The sequence below is a fragment of the Diabrotica undecimpunctata genome, chromosome 6 (assembly GCF_040954645.1).
Source record: "Diabrotica undecimpunctata isolate CICGRU chromosome 6, icDiaUnde3, whole genome shotgun sequence".
Lineage (NCBI taxonomy): Eukaryota > Metazoa > Arthropoda > Insecta > Coleoptera > Chrysomelidae > Diabrotica > Diabrotica undecimpunctata.
This window is the reverse complement of record NC_092808.1, coordinates 5174092-5194667: the sequence shown is the minus strand read 5'-3', so window position 1 is coordinate 5194667 and position 20576 is coordinate 5174092. Positions and strand designations below refer to the sequence as shown.

Sequence of the window (20576 nt, the reverse complement as noted above, 5' to 3'; positions counted from 1 at the left end):
AAGAATATCAGCAAACCCAAGTAACCCGGTAATAAATCTAATCAATCCCATAGAGCCGCCCCTAGCAAATGCATCCAATCACACACTCACATTACCACAAATATTATCTCCTTTATTGGATTCTATCAACCTTATAAGTACTACTACTATTTATACCCTAAGACAGCTCCATGGATGCACAATCTTTCAACATTCAATACTGATTTATGCAGATTCAATAAAACAGAAACCACAAACTCAATCCTCAGAAACTCAACACAATTTGATGAAATTTTATACACCGATGCGACCAAGAATGAAGACTGTTGTGGCTGCGCTGTGTCCACAATGACGATAGCAATAAGCTCTGTACAACTTCCTACAAGCTGTAGTATTTACACTGTAGAATTATATAGAACACTTCGCCATTTGTACTGATTCTCTATCCTCGATTCATTTAATAAGATGCATCTTCTTCACAAAAGCCAATATTCCAAGAAATACATAACATATACCTACATAACAAATACATATATTTTAACAAAATAGTCAAAATGATCTGGACCCATCTCATGTTGGTATATTGGTTAACTTAGCCTTTAAAGAGTTCCAAACTCACACGGATCTTAAGATACTGACTAGAAAATTCTCAGCTCATTGTCAGACCTGTGGAATAAAACAAACACTAAGCTGCATGAAGTTCAACCCAACTTATCTCGTCTCAATGAACAGGAAAGAAAAATCAGTTATTCGTCGACTACGAATAGGGCATACACGTCTCAAGCATGGATACCTTATAGCATCAGAAAACCCTCCAATATTTCACTACTGCAATACTCTCCTTTCCATCAAACACGTAATAACGGACTGCTGCCACTATGATTCTTCTAGAAGCAAGCACAACTTGCTCGGAAATGTAAAAGACATTCTTAATGTTCCAAACCGTTTTGAATATGTTCTAAAATTTCATGTTTATTTCAGCTAATCTAACCAGTGAAGAGTGTTTTATTATTCAATTTTACCGCTAATAATTGTTCATGTCAAATATTTGTATGTATAATATGTATACTGTTGTAAACTGTACCTGTGTGAATGACAATAAGCTGTCAAGATACAGTAATTATAAATAAAAAAAATGCAATGTCTGATGCAATTATATAGTGTGCAATTCGCATGAAATGGTGATTTTGCACTGGCATTAACTACTATTTACCATGAGAACTATCTTATACTTAAGGCGCAATATACTATATGGAGCTTTTAAATTCGAAGATCTAAAGTTTTTATCTTTATAGTTTCTCCAAAATGCTGAAAAGAGCATTTCCACACATTTGGCAATCTACAACCAGAATATTTTCTTCTCCTCGTCGTAGTCTCTCAGGAAGAGACTTATTTAGATCAATTTTATATATTAATGTACATTAAGAACATACAAAAACAATAAAAAGGAACAAATATGCCTTACCTCTGCATGACAAGTGTACACTTTTCCGGTCTCTACCGATTTGGTCTTAGCTTGTGCTTCGGGCTGTGGTTCTTCATTTTCTTTCTCCTCGGTACCTTCCCATTCCACTCCCAGGTTGACGGTGATGTCGGTGTTGGGACATAAAGTTGGCAGTGGTGGTGTCTTTGCTAGCGTGAAAAAAAACGGACATACCACGGCCATTGTGTTAACGGTATCTCAACCCTTGCACCGAGCAGATTGGTTTGGTGTAAGAGATTAGATAAGCAGGTTAATAATAGGATTTAAAGAGTATTTAATGTTTTAATAATAAAATGTAGCAATAGTATATTAGCATGCGTATGCTTGAGTGTGTTTTTTTGTGTGTATTTGAAATTTTTTTACAAAAAGTGCTGTAATTTTTGTAAATCTTGTTTTAGAAAGCAAGTTAGTGAAGCAAAATTAACAAAATTAGAAGCAGAAGAAAAGTAAATAATCTTTGTAATAATTATTTGCTTAAAACGGTTATTATTAGCTGTTAGTTGTTCCGATAGGTAATTGAATTTAAAAATATACGCAATTTCAACCTTTTAGTCATCTGTGCAAATAAAAAAAGTTTGATGTAAACAATGAATAGAAAGACAATAAACAACAAAAATATTGTAGTCCCTAGCTCTCAGTAAAACAAATATAATATGGGATATAAAGTAAGCACAAAAACACAATCTTTATAAGAAGTCCCAGCCCAAAGTATGCAGAAATATAGACCAGGAAAAATGAAGTAATCATATCGTAAGTGTTAATTAAATTTTTAAACCAAGTACAATAATGTAAATATACCTCTGAAAGAATAGTAAATAGATAATCTCGATACATAAAAAAGGAGATAAGAAGAAATGCGGGAACTACAGAGGCATCAGTGTGATAGCATGTATGGGCAGGTTATATGGAAAAATACTGAAAGAAAAACTGGAAAAATCTATCTCAAATAAAATCGGAGAAGATCAGGCGGGGTTCACGGCAGGAAGATCTTGCATAGACCACATTTATACACTCCAACAATTAATTAAAAAAAAAAAATGGCAAAAAATAGACCAGTACACATGGCATTTATAGATTTAAAAAAGGCATATGACACGGTCCCCAGAAGCCGTAAAAAACCTTTACACAACAAACAACAAGGTAAGAGTTAAAACCGGCAATAAATACTCCAACGAATTTAATACCACAAAAGGCTTATTGCAGGGATGCTCTACATCTCCGACACTGTTCAAGATATTCCTCGAACAAATATTAAAACCATGGAAAAGGAAATGTGAAGGGATGGGAATACCAATCCGCGACAACTTCTTGTACACATTAAGCTTTGCAGATGACCAAGTGGTAACGGCTCAAGATGAAGAAGATCTGTGTTATATGCTCCGAAAATTAGAAAAGGAATACAAAAAATGGGACGGAAATAAATCTAGAAAAGACCGAATATTTAACAACAGAGCAAGAACCAGTGACAAACTTGGAAATGGACGACAATAGGGAAATTAACGGCACTGACAAATTCAAATATTTAGGATTCATACTCTCAAAAAATGGAACCACCGAGCAAGAGATAACCAGCAGATTAGCACAGACAAGAACATGTATTAAACAAATGAACGGGGTACTGTGGGATAGACAGATTACGAGAAATACATACATAGAAGAGAATTTATAACACCTTGGTACGCAGTATAATGACCTATGGAGCAGAGAATTGGGTAATAAATAAACGAAACAGGTCCAAAATCACAGCAACTGAAATGGAGTTCATGAAAAGAAGCTGCAGCGTGACAAAAATGGATCGCATCAGAAATGAGGAGATAAAACGAAGAATGGCAATAGAACAAGACATACTCAGCTACATCGAAGAAAAACGTTTAATTTGGTATGGGCATGTGAGAAGAACAGATCATACAAGGTGGATAGCAAAGATTTCGGATTGGAGCCCAATAGGGAGGAGAACAAAAGGTAGACCCTGAAGATCATGGAGGGATGAAGTGGACGGGGCCAAAGAAAGACGAGACCTTAGAGATGGAGAATGGCAGAACAGAAAGGACTGGAGACGTTGGCTGAAAGAAGGCAGGCGGCGACAGCTGTAAAAATCCTTGCATAGATAGATAGATAGAATAGTAAATGCAAAAGTTAAACTGGATATCAAACCTCTGAAGCACCAGAGAACAACAACTGAGTTAGTAGCTTGAGTTAGCCCTAGACTCCAGCACAGATCAGAGGTAATGTAAGTCGATAAAACCTCACCAGCTACAGGGGGTCATGTAAGATGCCCCCATTTTCAGTTTTTATTAATCAACAAGTTAACAGTCTATTGCATTTACCTTTATAAATACCATGAGGATTGTTGTTTAATACTGATGTCCTTCCAATGTTTTTATGTGGCCATACAATGTTTTTAACAACTTTTTATTAAACTGATGATGGAATGATTCATTTCCGAAAAGATCTTCTTTAAAATAACAATTTTAAGCTTTTAATAAGCATTTTTTATACCTTAATACACACGAACACCACGTGCTTTTTTCATAAGTATTGATATTAGTTTTTGATGTCTTCCTCTATCGAAAGCTTTTTCGTAGTCAACAAAGCACAAGTGTGATTCAACGTTTATATCACGACATCGCCGAATCAGTATGTTGATATAGTCCTTCACGAGTAGTCATTCCATTTCGGAACCTAAACTGCCTCTCACTAATAAATGGAGTTCTATATTTTTTAATTTGCCATGACAAATTAAGGAAGCCAATAGTATACTTATTAAGGATACTTTTTCCGTTCTAATATGAGATTTCGAGTGTGATCTTTTAGCTAGTAATGACTAATATATGAAACGTTCTATGCATACCTACACCGTGCTCAATCGGAAAATCATCAGACAACCTCAGTCAATGACCTTGTTATAAGAGTGCTAGGTATACTAGGACTAAATTAAAGATTCATCATGTTTTGGCATCATTTATAGCAGACCTACCGAAGTCCCAAGTACTTGTATAATTGTAAATTACGACCGCTTTACAATAGACAGCTTCCAGATAAAAAAATCTGGTTGTTATGGAAATCAATTGTATTCTTTTCAGCCTTTATGGCAGATATTATTTAAATATGTGAATTGTGTCAGTGCAAGAGGTGACAAAGAAAATGAAACCAAATCTTGTGACTTTAAGGTTGAAATCATTGTGTTTTTTTAGTAAAATTCAATTTCATATTGGAATATTTTTTCTACATCTTAAAAGTTAATAATGATTTTACAAATAACTAGAAAGTACCAAAAAATTTATATTAATGAAATTTTACGTATTAAGTGTAAAAAAATCATTAAAACCAAAAATTTTAATTATTCTGTTAACGTGTCTTTATATAATTATTAAATGGCTATTACCTGTCACAGGTTCTAGCACCACCGGGCTAGGTTGATGTTCCGATATAATATCGTTCAATTTTTCTATAGTAACAGGAACTTCTATGGCAATTTGGGGAATGACAGCCTCAACTCCTAAAATGTTATGAAATAGATACAATTAGAATTAAAATTATGTTTATATATGAGAGATGTGATTAAAAATTTGCAGGAATAATGGTTAAAAACTTAATTTAAATATATTATTATAAATCATTCAACATTATCTCATTTGAAGGACTCCTCGTGACGACGTATGCACATATTGGGATCCTAAAAACTGTTTTTGTGGAAGCTGTTTAGCTCCTCCAGCGAGTCTAACCTGTGGCTCTAAAGCTCGTATATTTTGGTTCAATTACAGAGAAAGAGATAAGCTATACATGTTATTTGACAATTTTTTATTATTATTAATGGATTATTACGAGGGTGGATTGATATGAAACTAGCCTTTGATAGAAAAAACAAGTTTTTTGGAATTTAATCGATTTATTTCTCAACATAGTCCCTTTTTAGCTCGATACACTTAGTAAGACGATGTTCCAATTTTTTTAATTGCTATTTAAATGGGAATAAGCCACAATTAAAGTTTAAAATACGTTTATTGACGTTTCAATTTCCACTTTGGAAATCGTTCTCAAAATACAAACTTTAACCTTTAATTGTGGCTTATTCCCATTTAAATAGCAATTAATTTAAAATGCCACAAGAAAATAGCTTCAGAACAATATTAAAAAATCCAATTTTTTTATCCCATCCGAATAGTACTTTTGCTAGAGCTCTTCAAAATAGGCCGAAGTTTCAGCGACGACTTCATCATTTGTTGCGAAACGGCGTCCTCCGTGCCATTTTTTTTAGGTTTGGAAACAGGAAAAAATACCTGGCGGCAAAATCTGGGGAATCTGGGAAAACAGTCGCCATCACTTTGCCGGCCGAATGTGCACTCTTTGCCTTCTTCGGCGGCCCTTCGCCGCGTTTGCGCCACTGTTTCGACTGTTCTTTGGTTTCCGGTGTGTAATATTGCACCCAGGTTTCATCAACAATGTCATGGACTTTGTTGATCATTTCCGGCGTGGTGACTTCATTGGCCTCCCGGGACGCTCATCATCAAAAACACTCGTACGACCACGAACAAATTCAGCTTTCCAAAATTTTACTGTTGCTAACGAAGGTGCAACCTCACCATAAAATTCGTCCAGGTCGGCTTTGATTTGCACATTCGTTTTACTCTTTTTGTGAAAGAACTTAATCACCGAACGATACTCGACATTTTCCATTTCTCCGAAAACACAAAATTTGCTTGCTTTTGACGGCTGTAAAAACCAAACTAATTGTTTTTAAAATATTGACATCCCCACATAAAAAATAAGTCCATCAGGCAAATTCAGTGACCAACAATATATCTCTGTATATTATCTCGCTTAACATTTAACTAGTCGGGCACAGTCTCGCAATCCGGGTTAAAGTTCAATTTCTGACTTTTGCTAAATCTGGAAGTTAAGAAACTCGGGCGTACAGTACCTCCGCAACTATCTTAAAGGAACTTGTGCGTTAGAGTGACAAATTTTACATTTATATTACTCCAGTAAACGACCGTTTTGGAGTGTAATTTTTCTCGTCACGAGGAATTTGCTTGAAAATTTGGATTTTTGATCCTCTTACCCTCTACTTTATTTTTGGACTTAAGCCCAGGGTTACTTTTACTTAGGGGATGACAAAGCACCCCTTCTCGGAGATAAAAAGTATACGTTCAAAATAAGTTCTTAAAATGGATAAATTGACTAATTCTAAGCACGTTTTATTCTAAAGAGTTTTTTTTACTAAGTTAATACTTTTTGAGTTATTTGCGAGTGAAAATGTTCATTTTTCAAAATAAAAACCATGTTTTCAGACGGTTTTTCACAAATAACTCAAAAAGTAAGTATTTATTGAAAAACACATTTTTAGCCAAATTTTTAGCAGAATTTATCAAATTCCAAATCGAATATTACAACCTGAAATAACCAAAAAATGAAGCACTTTTCGAAGAAAACTCATCAAAACTTTTGGAAAGTGTTTAAAAAAGCTTTATTTTTGTTTTTTTTTTTTAGTTTCTCGCATCAAAATTAGGAGAGTTAAGCTCAAAATAAAGTTGGTCCCTTTTCTTTTGATAAAAAAAAACGTGAAAATTACCCCTTAATTACCACCACAAATAAAATTAATCATTACTGCTGGCTCGAAGTGTTTATTTTTGAAAAAAATTGGTTTTAAAGTAGGTAAAAGTAAAATTTTAAAAATTTTGAAAAAATACATTTTTTTAAAATAACTCAAAAATTTTGGTGATACGAAAAACTTGAAAAGCAAAAAAATAAAAAAAAATTGATATTGTGATTCAGATGATGAAAAAGTGATATTACTCTTCTTCGTGCATTTGATGTGAGCGAATCTGCTGCAATGGGTGCATTTCACCCAGTCATCACCTCTAGTGCTATTTCGATAGGGTTCTTTACATAATAAGCACTCAGTTTCACCATAAGATTCCAAGGATTTAGAGTCATGATGAGCTACAGACGTAGATGGAATCGGACTTTCTTTTTTCAGTGAGAGCGTCTTTGATCGAAGTATTGATTAAAATAGCAGTTAGTCTCTTTTTCCGTGATTTTCTCGAATTTTGTCGATAACTGCTTTAGGAAACGGCCTTACTCCTGCAGGGAAAGCAATATCTTGCAGGTTCTATTTTTGTCAATGCGACTGTGTTTGCAGACAAATTGTCGTTGACATCTGGGAAATGTTCTAGAATTTTCGGTGGATTCTCCATGATTTTAGCTTGCTACACTGTTAAAATGTTTCTGTTGTTTTCGGTAGTATTTCCTTCACTTGCTGGTGTAGACCTGTCTGTCACAGATGATGGCAAGAAGTCACTCTCTGAGAAGATACTCTCATTCAGAGGACATATCCCTGTTTTACTGAACCCATTCATTATATTGGTTAGCGTAGCAGCTAAAAGCAGACTCAATTTTACAATGCCAGGAATGTCATATATATAAAATGCCTTAACTAGATTGTTCACCATCCAGTTATCCATAGCTGAATTTTAATATTTTTTCAGGGGTCCATAAACACTCCTATCTTGAGGCTGCAATTTATGCGAGCAGTGCAGAGGTTACTCCGTTTTCCTTACAAATATCTAACGCCTCGACAGAAAGGAGAGATTCAAGGTTATCAAGCAGCAAAAGTATAGGGCGCTCCATAAGAAATCTTGTGCGAAACAAAAAATCCTTGACAAATTTCACAAAAAATTGTTCTTTGAATGGAAGAAAGAGATTGAAAATGAAGAACGAAGGAACAGTATTACTACTTGCCGAAACTGCAATAGTGAGAGTCACAAGGGTTCCTCTTTCTACGGACGTGAGTTTGCCTATTTACTTGAAGCCACGTCGTGCCACTATTCTATCCAGCTTCTAAACAGTTATGATACTCGTCTAGTCAACGTTCCAAATATTCGATGCTTGCAAATTCACACACTTGCAAAATAAAGACGATTCACTCTTCAGATAGATTTACATTTGGAGAAACATATGCAATATAACAGTTGCTAATATTTTCCAAATGCCTCGATATCACTATCAACTTATTAATTTATTGTTAAATACCAATTTAGTTCACAAATTTTAAAATTTGAATACATGATGGGGTTTGTCGACTAAGTCAATAGACCCCGGCACGGCTTAGTCGACAAGCCCCATATGTCACCCTGTCATTCCGAGGGCCGTATGATAGACATGCGTTAACTTAGATACAAATAAATCACGTCAAATCATAGTCAATGTATGTTACTTCTCAAAAATATTCAGTGAAATTTGTGACGAATAATTTTATAGATAATAATACGGAAATATTGAGAACCAAAGTAATTACTTACCAAGGATGATTCTAGATTTCTCGTTCTCACCGACACAAAACACAAGCGACCATACACATTATAGGTACTAGAGGCAATTAGTCAACTAACCCCTTTAGTCAACTAGCCCCAGTCTCCCCTACTATGTGGATTTTTAGTTCAATGTTTGCTCTTACAACAAAATGTTATGAACCGACGCGACGTGCAGACCTCTATAGTTTTACATATTTTTTACACAGTCGTCTTAATCTTTTTAGCTTAATATATCTAGTCAGTTTAATCCACATTAGACGATCTTATGTTTCGTTAGGATTTTTTTTTTAGTAAAATTTATTTAAAATCTAGTAAAAAATTTAGTATGTTGTAATAATCTTCATTTATATCACTACTTTCTCAGACATAGCTGCTCGATTACTATTTCAGTATTCTTGATTTTTTTTATTTAAGTAAAACTGATTATTGAAAACCAATTCATGCTGCTTGTATATAACAATCTAATAAACATATCTTATTTTAGAACTTACCAATAAGAGGCTCAGGAAATATATCCTTCACGATTTGAACAGAACTGTTGAGACTTTCACTAGGAGTGAACGTCAACGTAGAACTACTAATGCTCGTCACTGTGGATAACAAGTTAATGGCTTGAATTGTCTTGTTTTTGTGCTCTTTCTCTTTGCTGCGTTTGGGGGGTTGCGGACCGATATCGACACTAAAAAAGAATTATTTAAATATGATATTTTGGTACTAATATAGATACTATTTTTGTGGATCCAAAGATCATACATTGTTACAGTAATTTACTCACCTTCCATCTGGAATTGTTGTTCCGCCACAGTATCCACTACTTCTGCTAGAGTTGCTACCACTATGGATAGATTTTGAACTTGCACTAAAATTGTTTAATAATACTTAGTAAATTTATCTTGCTAAATAACAGGTAGCAATTTTGCCGATGATTTAGAAAGAGTTTTTGAATCAAATAAATCAGCGATAACATCCAATTTTAGAAAATTGGCTAGCTGAAAATTAACGAGTGGCTGACTATCTGTCACAAGTTAATATCCGGTTCGAAGGACCACCAATGTTTATCCAATCACTAGAATACACGTAAATATTTTTGAATTTAAATTATAAATTAACTTAAAATTAACAGCGGTTGAAAGATAATAAAAAGGTTATATGTAATGTGTATTACGTTTGAAAGTTTGAACTCGAATGCCTGCTTTTGGTAACTGTTTCAATATAATCGCTTAGAAGGGTAGGGGTAGTTAAAAAACATATGAGCTACACTAGCGCACTCGCGTTTATAGATATAATTAGCGTAAACAAGTTGGAATTATTTGAGGCGCTGGCTAGAATAAGGGCCTATAGGCCTATGGGTCCTGACTCTTTTTAGGATATTGGTTCAAAGATACTCTTCTATAAGGAGCTAAAATCCTTTGGATCGATGTTTTTTGCAGCTTTTATCAAAGGTATTAGAAAGGTATTTCCTTAAATGGTTGATTTTAATTTGACAATGGTAATAATCTTAGTCCAAACCAGCAGTTCAAAATAAAAATATTTAGGACAAAGCATGGCATATTTTAATAGTTGTACAGAATGGTACAAAAATCTTCTGTGCACTAGAATAAAACAGGTCTACCACAAGAAAGCTCATTGGAATGTGTCCTCTATGTAACTGTAGATCTTCCATCTAATAACAACACAGAAAGAGCTGCTTTCGTAGACTACATCTCAGTCCTAACTCTCTGCATTTTAGTTTCACAAAACTATAAAAAATTTATAAAAACTACATCGGTCAAACTAGTAAAAATTTTAACAAACGTATAGCAAAACACAAAAGGGCTTTAAATAATAGAAAAACAGATTCTACGTATTCACTTCACCTTCCAGTCTATTATCATTCTTTTAATGCCGAATTTCAAATTCTTCACATTCAAAATAAAGGTCTTAAGCTATACGTTTATTAGAATCTATGAAAATTAACACATTAAAAAATACAGATATAATGCTGAATAATCAACTTGATTCAAACAATTCTCACCTTCTCAACTTATTCAGTTGAAGACTATAAAGCGTAAACTCATACCAAAAGTCGATCAATTGAAAAAGGTACTCTGCCGAAACAGCTGCAGTGATAATAAATTATATTAAATTTTGTGGAAGTGTTGAAAACAAACGTTTTTAGTGTTTTATTGTAAAATGAATTTCCATCAAGCACAGGTCGAATCCATTACTTAAAATTAAAGGCAAACGGCACTAGTATTACAAATAAATAAGTGTGGAGTTGTATATAGTGAAGATATTTACCTTCTTTGGGAATTGGTGTTACTGCAACTGTTGGAATAAGCGGAATCGGAAATTTTAGCATTACTATTAACAGATACAGACTCCATCGTTTTTCTCTTCAGTTCCATATGGCAGTAGTCAAAAACCTGAAACAAATTAATTTTTTATTGAACAAAATTTGTCATAAAACTAATTTGTTGGCTACACAATTGACTATATAAAAAACTTGCAGCTCATCAATAAACATTGGTACAGTCATTAAGTACATACGTATTTTTTTTTATTTTATTTTAAAAATTTACACGGTGGTACAAACAAAGATTTTAAAATTGGAGATTATGTTTAAGAAAAGTATCGACACAAGGCTAGTTCGCAATAAATCAATGTATTTTTTCTTTTTTCAAGCATTTTTAAACTCCTTGCGATAAAAAATAGGATACCTATTTAAAATTCAAATCATTCAATAGTCTACTGAAAGGTCGCTAACATTTTTTTTCTAACAATAGCATAGTTTGCTTTAATTTTGCTAAAAACAAAAACATATCATACATTGGACTTAATTAATTAAGTGCTTTTAATTTATGCTCACACCATTTGTTGTTTAAATGTAAACAGAAAACACCAAGAGCCTCTTGTAAATATTTGGGGGTTCTTCCTTTTTGCACAGTCATTTCTTGACATTTTCAAGATTACTACACCGATTTTTATTTGATTTAATTTAAATATTTTAATTGTTATAAAAAATAATTCATTTTTAGTTTATTTCTACAATATTAGATTTTAAAAATGAGTACAACTATAGAATATTTATATTCTTCTTTAGATTTCATCTGAAAAAAAAATTCAAATAGATCAGCATGTCAGAACCGCGAAACATTTAGCTAAATAAGTAAAAACCACATCCGATGAAAAATATCAACCTTCAGTGTCCAAGTGCTTTCAGTCAAGTTCCAAAAAACAAACCCAACAAGAAACTTTTAACTTGTGCCATGCATTAGTATCTTCTAATATACCGCTTTCAAAATTATCTAATGAAAACTTTAGTTCTTTTTTAAAAAAATATTGCAAACAAAACATTCCCAGTGAACGAACTCTAAAGAGAAATAATGTTAATTTGTTATACTTCTCAGTTATCCACACCATAAAAGCCAAAATAGCTAATAATTACTTTTACATATATGTGGACGAGACCACTGACTCATCAGGAAGATACATTGTGCACTTATTGATTGGTGTACTTCACGATGAAACCTTTCCAAAATCGTTTTTAATTTCCTCTAAGCAAGTGGAAAAAACCAACGCTCTAACAATATCACGGTTTCTACAAGAAGCATTAGAAAACTTTTTTCTTCCTGCTGCTGTGCCTAATGATTAATTATTGCTTATTTTATCTGATGCCGCACCGTATATGGTGAAAGCAGGACAAAATTTAAAAATATTTAATCCAAACTTAATATAATGTCACCTGTGCGCATGGAATAAACAGAGTTGCGGAGGAAGTAACAAAAAAATTTCCACTAGTTAACAGTTAACACTGCCACCGCAACCCATTTTAACACGTTGGGGAACATGCTTGGAAGCAGCTTATTTCTATGCTGATCATTTTGTTGATTTAAAAAAAAAAATAATTAACCTTTTAACGGATGATAGTTGCCAATCTTTATTGGAAGCTAAGCAAGCCTTCCAAAATAACATCCTCCAACAGCAACTGTCATTCATAAAATCAAATTATGGTTTTGTCCACAAAAATATAAGTCAATTAGGATCCTCCAAATTTTCATTGTTAGAGAGTACAGTTTTAATAAAAGAATTTGAGTCATTGTGTCAAAACGTTAAAAGTACTATTGGAAAGGAAATTTTTCAAAAATTTAAAGTAACCATGGAAAAAAATAGTGGTTACCAGGTTCTTTCTGAAATGGTTCAAGTACTAGCTGGGGCATTTTCCGAACCAATTAATTTAGAACCATCTATTATAGTAAATTTGAAAAATGTACCAGTTACATCAGTTGATGTCGAAAGAAGTTTTTCTATTTACAAATATAAGAAGCAATAAGTTTTTATTAGAAAATTTTGAAAATCATTTTTGATAATCTATTGTTACCACAATTCAAAATAATATTTATATGTTAAAATAATTGTATATGTTATGTATTTATAATATTGTAAATATTTTTGTAAATAAAAAAAATGTAAATATTTTTTATTACATGCATATTTTCTAGATAAATATGCATATTTTGCATAAAATACTGCATATTTTTGCATAAAATACTGCATATTTATGCGCATATTTCATACTTTTTTATTTGCATATTTGCCTAAGCCTAGTCATTACCAAGGTCTACATATTAAAGATGTTATTTTGGAGAGTCTCCTGAAAGTGTATAAAAATACTACACTAAAGATAATTCATGTGAAAGACAACCAATTACCAAATCAGCAGAAATTATCGAAGAAAATATGACTGATGATGACCATATCTGACCAAACAACTACTAAAACCAATCCAGAAAGTAATAGAACAAAACAGAATTTCTCAAGAATGGAGATTAAGCACCCTTATACCTATCGTCAAAAAGGGAGACTAATCGGACCCGGCATATTATAGAGGAATTAATTTATGATTAACACAACACTAAAATTAACAACCAAAGTGATAACAAATAAACTAAATGAAATTATAACACTAGCAGAAGAACAACAAGGTTTTAGGTCGGGAAGATCATGCACCGACGCTATATTTATAATGAGGCAAGTGCAAGAGAAATCATTAGAATACAACAAACCGGCATATCAATGTTTCATGGACCTTAAGAAGGCATTTGACTAGATTAAATTAAAGGACGTTATTGTACGCAAGAGAGATACCTCTAGGAATAATCAAAACGATCGAAAACATCTACCAAAACAACACAATAAAAGTAAAAGTCGAAGAAGAACTAACTGACCCAATTAAAACTGGCAATGGAATAAGACAGGGAAAGTCCCTAAGTCCTCTATTGTTCAACCTGATTATGGATGAAATTAAAAAAAAATAACAAAGGAAGGATACCAAATGGGAGAAAAACAACTTAAAATAATCTGCTATGCAGACGACGCAATATTACTCCCTCAAGATCAAGATGGTTTACAACGTATGCTGCACTAATTTAATATAACCGCCAGAACATTTAAAATGTTAATTTCCCCAAAAAAGACAAAATGCATGGTTATAACAGCAAGTTTACCAATATGTGTATTGGAGCTGGAAGGTCAGATAATAGAACAAGTGATAGAGTTTAAATATCTTAGCATTACATTATCTAGCTAGGGAAAGCTCGAAACAGAAGTGGAAGATCAAGTGAATAGAGCAAACAGAACCACAGGTTACCTGAATGAAACAATATGGAGAAATAAAAATATCGGGAATGGAATGAAAGGCATAATTTACAAAACAGTCATTAGACCATACGCGGAGGAAACACGACCTGACACATACAAGACAAAAAGGATGTTAGAAACAACAGAGATAAAAACACTTTTGAAATGATGAAAAATTGATGGCAAGACACTATGGGACAGAGCTACAAGTACAGATATACGACGTAGATGCAAGCTGGAGAACATCAAGGACTGGGTAAGAAATAGAAGAGTAGAATGGAACGATTATATAAGCCGAATGACAACAGATAGAGTAGTAAACACGGCAAGAGAGGGTTCCACAATATGAAGACGATCAGTAGAAAGACCACGAAGTCCACGAAGACTGTCTACATAAAAAGAAGAAGAAGAAGAAGCAGAAGAATTGGGGTTTTTAAATACAACTCTCTATATATTGTAATATTATAGGAATTCTTAAAATCCATAAAACTAATAATGGCTTGAGGTTCACTGAAAAGTTTTGTAAAATAAATTGTATTAAAAACTAAAGCTGACAGATGTGTTTTTAAAAGCTCTAAAATTTACATGGTTTTTAATGAAAAAGTGCGAATTACTGTTTTAATGATGGAAGGCTACGACGATAGAAAAAGACCTTATTGTGAAGTAGCCATCTTGTTCAACAATACTTGTATTGTAAAGCGCTTTGATGAAACTGGACAAGTAAAAGATGTATTCGAATAGGTAGACCAAAAACTGTTATAAATTACAATAAACCTTCAGATTTAATGAAGAGTCTTGTTAAATATAAGCATACATCTCCAAGCAGAGCTGTACAAATGATATAAGTCCTGAAAAACAAGATTGGAGCCAATTTGAATGAGATATGGTTTCAGCAAAACGGAGCTTTAACTCATTTTGGTTTAATGTTCCGGGTTATTTAGATCAAACATTTCCCAGATCATGGTTATGTAGCGTAGCATTGAGGCCGTAGAGATAGCCTCTGGAGATGAAGGGAGTGGTGTACAAGAAGTGCAAGTGTGGAAGGAAGCCTCCCCTGACGTCTGAGGGGTTTTTTTGGAGTAATTGATAAGAAAATGGTGAGAAGTAAGAAAATATGTGAGAAAGTATGTGAGTGTTCGTTGAAATGAAAAAAAAAGAAAGTTGTATAGTGATAAGTTAAAATCTGCCATTAGGACGTTATGTGGATGTTTAATAACAAAATATGATAAATGGGGTAATTAGACAATGTAGATTATTTAAGTATGAAAATATACTATAAAATATATAAGTATAAAAGTATGTCGTACATATTGGTTTTTAATAAGAGAAAAGAAACAACTACATTTTTTGTAAAAAGTGTTAAATACAATTTTATTTTATTTATATAGAAATCAACATGTGTCGTTATAAAACAGAAAACAAGTGATTGCAATGTAGAAAATATGCTGACGCGATAATACCAGAAATTATATGTACATGTAGATTCAACGAATTCAAATTCATAGACAGGTTGTCATTAATTAATTTTGTATAAATATTATTATTATTTAAATAGAAATCGAGGTGAGAGTTAATTTATAGATAACTAGGTATGTGGCCCCAAGGCAACGCCACCTAGCCATCTAGCTATCCGCTATCTTTGATCTGTAAATCCCATAAGTCATCTACTTTTAGATCAGAGATTTCCCAGACGATGTCTGGTAGAGATTAGGTAGTATTGAATGGCCTCCTCGTTCACCCTATTTAAATCCTACAGACTATTTTTATTGGAAATACTTGAAAAATAGAATTTATAAAACTAAACCAACAAGTGTTGCAGAGTTAAGGCAAAGAATTACCGATGAAGCCATATTAATTTTTAGAGAATCATGAAGAAATGTAGTAGATGTGTTCTACCATCGTTTAGGATACTGTCAAATTAACAACGGAGGAAATTTGGAACACTTAATTAGGTAGACATTAATTTATCAATGCAATAAACTTTTAATTAATTTCTTAGTTTGAATCAAAAAATTTATCGAGACGATTAGGTGCACATTATCGAGCACAGGTTCCAGGCTTTTATTTTATCTTTTTAAGATGTTACTTACTAAATAAAATCACAAGTATTGTATACGGTTGAACTGGTATTAAAGTAGAGATTTCAAGAAAGATTCAATATACAAGGTGTTGTATTTAAAAACCAAAATGATTGATGATATCAGGAAAATGGTAAATCTGACAACGTTACATACCTCAAATTTCAAACCTTAATATTGTAAAATAGATGTATACCTGTTTTTGTATAATTCGGACCATCCATTTAAGAGATAATTAGATGTGTTAATATTGTAGGTATACTTATGTATTGTATTAATATAATTATGAGCCAATGAAATTTATTTTCTAAAAATTTGTCTGTCAGTTCTTTGTCTATAAACTGGTAGATATTGAGATCATTCAACATTTACTACGTTGGAGAATGGATCTACTCGTTATTCACTTCTTGGCCTTCCAACCCTGTATATTGAATTGGCAAATTTAACTGCAATTTACACGATTTTTGAGCAATAATTCGTTTTACACTAATGAATAATGATTCCTACCTTACTTTCAAAACAGTTTTTACCTGTTAATGGCCTATAATCTTTATCAATCTATAAATTTGTGTTACGACGAGTAATGATAAATTTAAACCGTCCTCTTTGTCCTATGTTCTTTATGAACTATAAACAATGAACGGACCTTAAATAAAACCTCTATTTTAGTTTTAATGAACGATGGAACTGCTGCACAAAAACCATTTACTTTCATTCAAGTCCGTCGGTATTGAATTAAATTTAAAATGTACATGGAGCACGTTGCAGTACACGTTTCTGTTGTGTGTTTCGCTAGCGAATATATTCGCCAACTTTGCTTGAAAGGAATATTGGATTACGTGGTGCAATCGTTTTAGGTAGACGTTAGCGAAAACAACATTATTTCGTAATATTTCTAAGTAGTTGTTAGAAAATTCAACGAAATTATATGTACGTAATTGTTGTTTTAACAAGTTAAACAATCAGATTAGTCTTCTCCTTTAAGGATTATTGTTTTGTTTGTTCTAGGATAAGGGGCACATAAAAAAGCAAAATTTTTGAATTTATTTGGAGACATTTTAAAGCAGTTTTTCCATTCCAAACGGTTTAGCACACAGGTCATTGTGTTTAAATGCGTGAACTACTTCCTTATGCACCGAGAAAAATTAACAGAGCAATTTGTAACAGAGATTGAAGGGGGTAAAAATAATTTACTTGGTGCCAAATCAGTACAAAATGATGGATGGTCTACCAATTCGATTTTTTAGCTAAAGACAAGTCGTTTCAACAAAAAGAAGTCTATTTGGCGGTAAAGTGACCAACATCCCAAATAATGTTGCTTTTCCTCCATCCCTAATAATGTTACTAATCTCCTAACAGATGATGAAGGCAATCTTGCCATAACTAAAGAAGATAAAAAGAAAGTATGAGAAGAATACTTAGAGAAACTTTTCTACGACCTTAGAACAATACAAGAACCCACCATTGAAGAAAATTCAGATCCCGAAATCCTACAACAGAACATAATAATAACTGAAATACACTCGCGATCATAAAATCCGGGTCATCTTGAAAATTTCAAGTTTCTTAAATATTTTTGCCTCTGGTGCAGTAATAACCTTTTTTTTTGGCTAATGTATTTTTTATTTGTCATCAATGTTTGTTTTGAAAGAAAAAAAAATGGTTTTTTATTGTTTTTATTGAAAAAAACAGAAAACAAATCAAATTGTTGATAAAACAGACATACGAAAAAAAATGGAAAATACAGAACGTGGTAAAAAATCAGTGAAATTTAAATGACCAATATCGTGTATTGCCTCCCATTGATCTAATAACCTCTTGCAGATGACGGGGCATACTTTCAATTTTTCTCCGGATTACATGTTGTGGTATGTTATTCCACTCTCTCACTAGCAGATCCTTAAGCTCCTGTGCGTTGTTAGGAGGAGGTGTATGGGTTTGAATACGTTTTTTCAAATCGTCCCAGAGATGTTCGATGGGATTCAGGTCCGGAGACCTAGCTGGCCAGGGTACCCTTGTAATTCCAACTTCGTCCAAGTATTACATACTGATCCTGGCAACGTGCGGTCGCACGTTGTCCTGCATAAAAACGGCGTTTTCTCCAAGCCCTGCCATGTTGGGCATAACATGTTTTTCCGGAATATCCGTAATGTACCTTCGTGCAGTTAGGGACCCATTTTCGATGAAGGGTAATTCTGTGTGGAAGTCGGAAGATATACCTCCCCAAGCCATGACCGAGCCTCCACCAAATGGCATTCTTGGAGCAATGCAAGCTTGTGAAAATCGTTCACCGGTTCTTCTCCAAACTCTTACACGTCCATCGGATCCAGTTAGGCGAAACGGGATTCATCTGAGAATAACACTTTGCTACAATCGGTAATTTCCCAATGCGCGTATTGTCGAGCAAAAGCTAGTCGTGCAACTCGAGGCACCCGGCGAAGTGGCGGTCCTCTAGCCAATACCCGGGAAGAAAGTCAATAAGAACGAAGTCTTCTTTTGACTGTTGCAACACTAAAATTGCTATTTCGTACTTCCTCTAGACGATTTTGATGCATAACCGCAGTTGAGGTCCGGTTCCGTAAAGCCTGAAACACAAGGAAACGGTCATCTAGTGCCTTGGTCGTTCTTCTTCGTCCAGAGCCAGGTCGCCTGGTTAGCAAACTTGCCTCCTGAAAGCGTTAAAGCACTCGTTGAACCGTACAAAGGCTTACGCCAACAGTTCTTGCGACTTGCCGTTGAGTGTGACCGTCTTCCACAAGTGCAACAATTTGTGCCGTTTCAACAACAGTCAAAGGCATTTTTGTCAAAAAATAAACACTAATAATGGCACTAATAAACACTAATGGTGGCAATAATAAACGTTTGTCCGTTGCATTTGAACAGAAAGTCGAAGTACAAACGAGACATTTAAAACAAGCGGAGTTAAAGGTAGCGTTCATTTTGGGAAGTGTGCACTTTACCGCGAAATCGGCACTATTGGAATTCTTTGTTACAAAGGAAACCGCAACAATTCTCAGAAACATGCATTAGTTTGTATTTGTGTTATTATTATTTACGATAAAGCTCGTTAAAAATGAAATATCTATGATTTTCAAGGTGACCCGGATTTTATGATCGCGAGTGTAACAATCCTAGAACAAATAAAAATAATAACTGAAATATCAAATGAAATATACAAGGCAGGAAAAATACCAGTAGAGTGGCTCAAATCAGAGTTCCTACCATTGCCCCAAAAACCAGGAGCAAATGTTTGCTCCAGGCTCCAAAACAGCAGCTGTTCTTAAAAGTCATCCACAAAAGAATTTACCGAAAATTCGAGGAACAAATTGCGCCCAATCAGTATGGATTTGTGAACGCCGTTGATACGAGAGAAGCTTTATTTAGCGTGCAGGTATTGCTTCAGAAATGTAGAAATGTCATCTGTGATATTTTTGCATGCCTGTTTGCATCGCAAAGTTTGCGACTTGTTCGTGATTATTGACACAAGGTACATCCTCAAGTGATTTCAGAAAAAATAGACTCCTATCGAAAATGTCCAATTTAAAACAGATCCAATTGACAACAGTCAATTGTAAAAAAGATAAGATAAGATACGATACATTTCGATGGGATTAAACGTCAGTCGCCGCATTCAAAGCGTTCTACAATAGATGGTTTCGGACCATACACAAGCTTCTAGTGGGATAGATAAGTTGATAAGAAAATTTCTGATTTCCAGAACCGTTGTCGATTTCCATATATACGCGAAAAAATCCAATAACATTGAAGGACAAGACAAGAAACGATGCAATGACGCAAACAGATAAGTCTAGAATTTAAGTTAGCAAAATGAAATTTTCTCAAAAGACTGAAGGGTAATACAAGATTTAAAAGACAAAGAAATGGAAGACGTAAGATAAGAACTGAATATCTGCTTCACACGCAACAAATTTTTAAACCCTGAAGTAAAGAAAAAAGAAAATAATTTTCTTCTTTTGGACCCTGTATAAATACGACCACAAGTACATATATTTAATATTTGAAACAAATTTAAATACCACATAGACGCAATTTCAAATACTATAAGATCTAGAAGAATGAAAAAATATCTTGAACAAACAGCAA

At 33.6% G+C, this 20576-nt stretch overlaps 1 protein-coding gene across 5 annotated transcripts in view; it reads right to left on the bottom strand.

The window, feature by feature from the left end:
- The window catches only part of per (period circadian regulator), a 103076-nt gene that overhangs the window by 45061 nt on the left and 37439 nt on the right, over positions 1-20576 (bottom strand). For 4 of the 5 annotated variants that reach the window (XM_072534059.1, XM_072534061.1, XM_072534060.1 and 1 more), the window contains exons 2-6: positions 11056-11180; positions 9551-9634; positions 9267-9454; positions 4848-4961; positions 1445-1611 (exon numbers count right to left, since the gene is read on the bottom strand). In XM_072534059.1, the coding sequence (XP_072390160.1) occupies positions 1445-1611; positions 4848-4961; positions 9267-9454; positions 9551-9634; positions 11056-11162 (660 nt within the window). In that variant the 5' untranslated portion in view covers positions 11163-11180. Of the gene's footprint in view, positions 1-1444; positions 1612-4847; positions 4962-9266; positions 9455-9550; positions 9635-11055; positions 11181-20576 lie in introns of those variants that run through there. The other variant, XM_072534063.1, reaches the window with a different exon arrangement.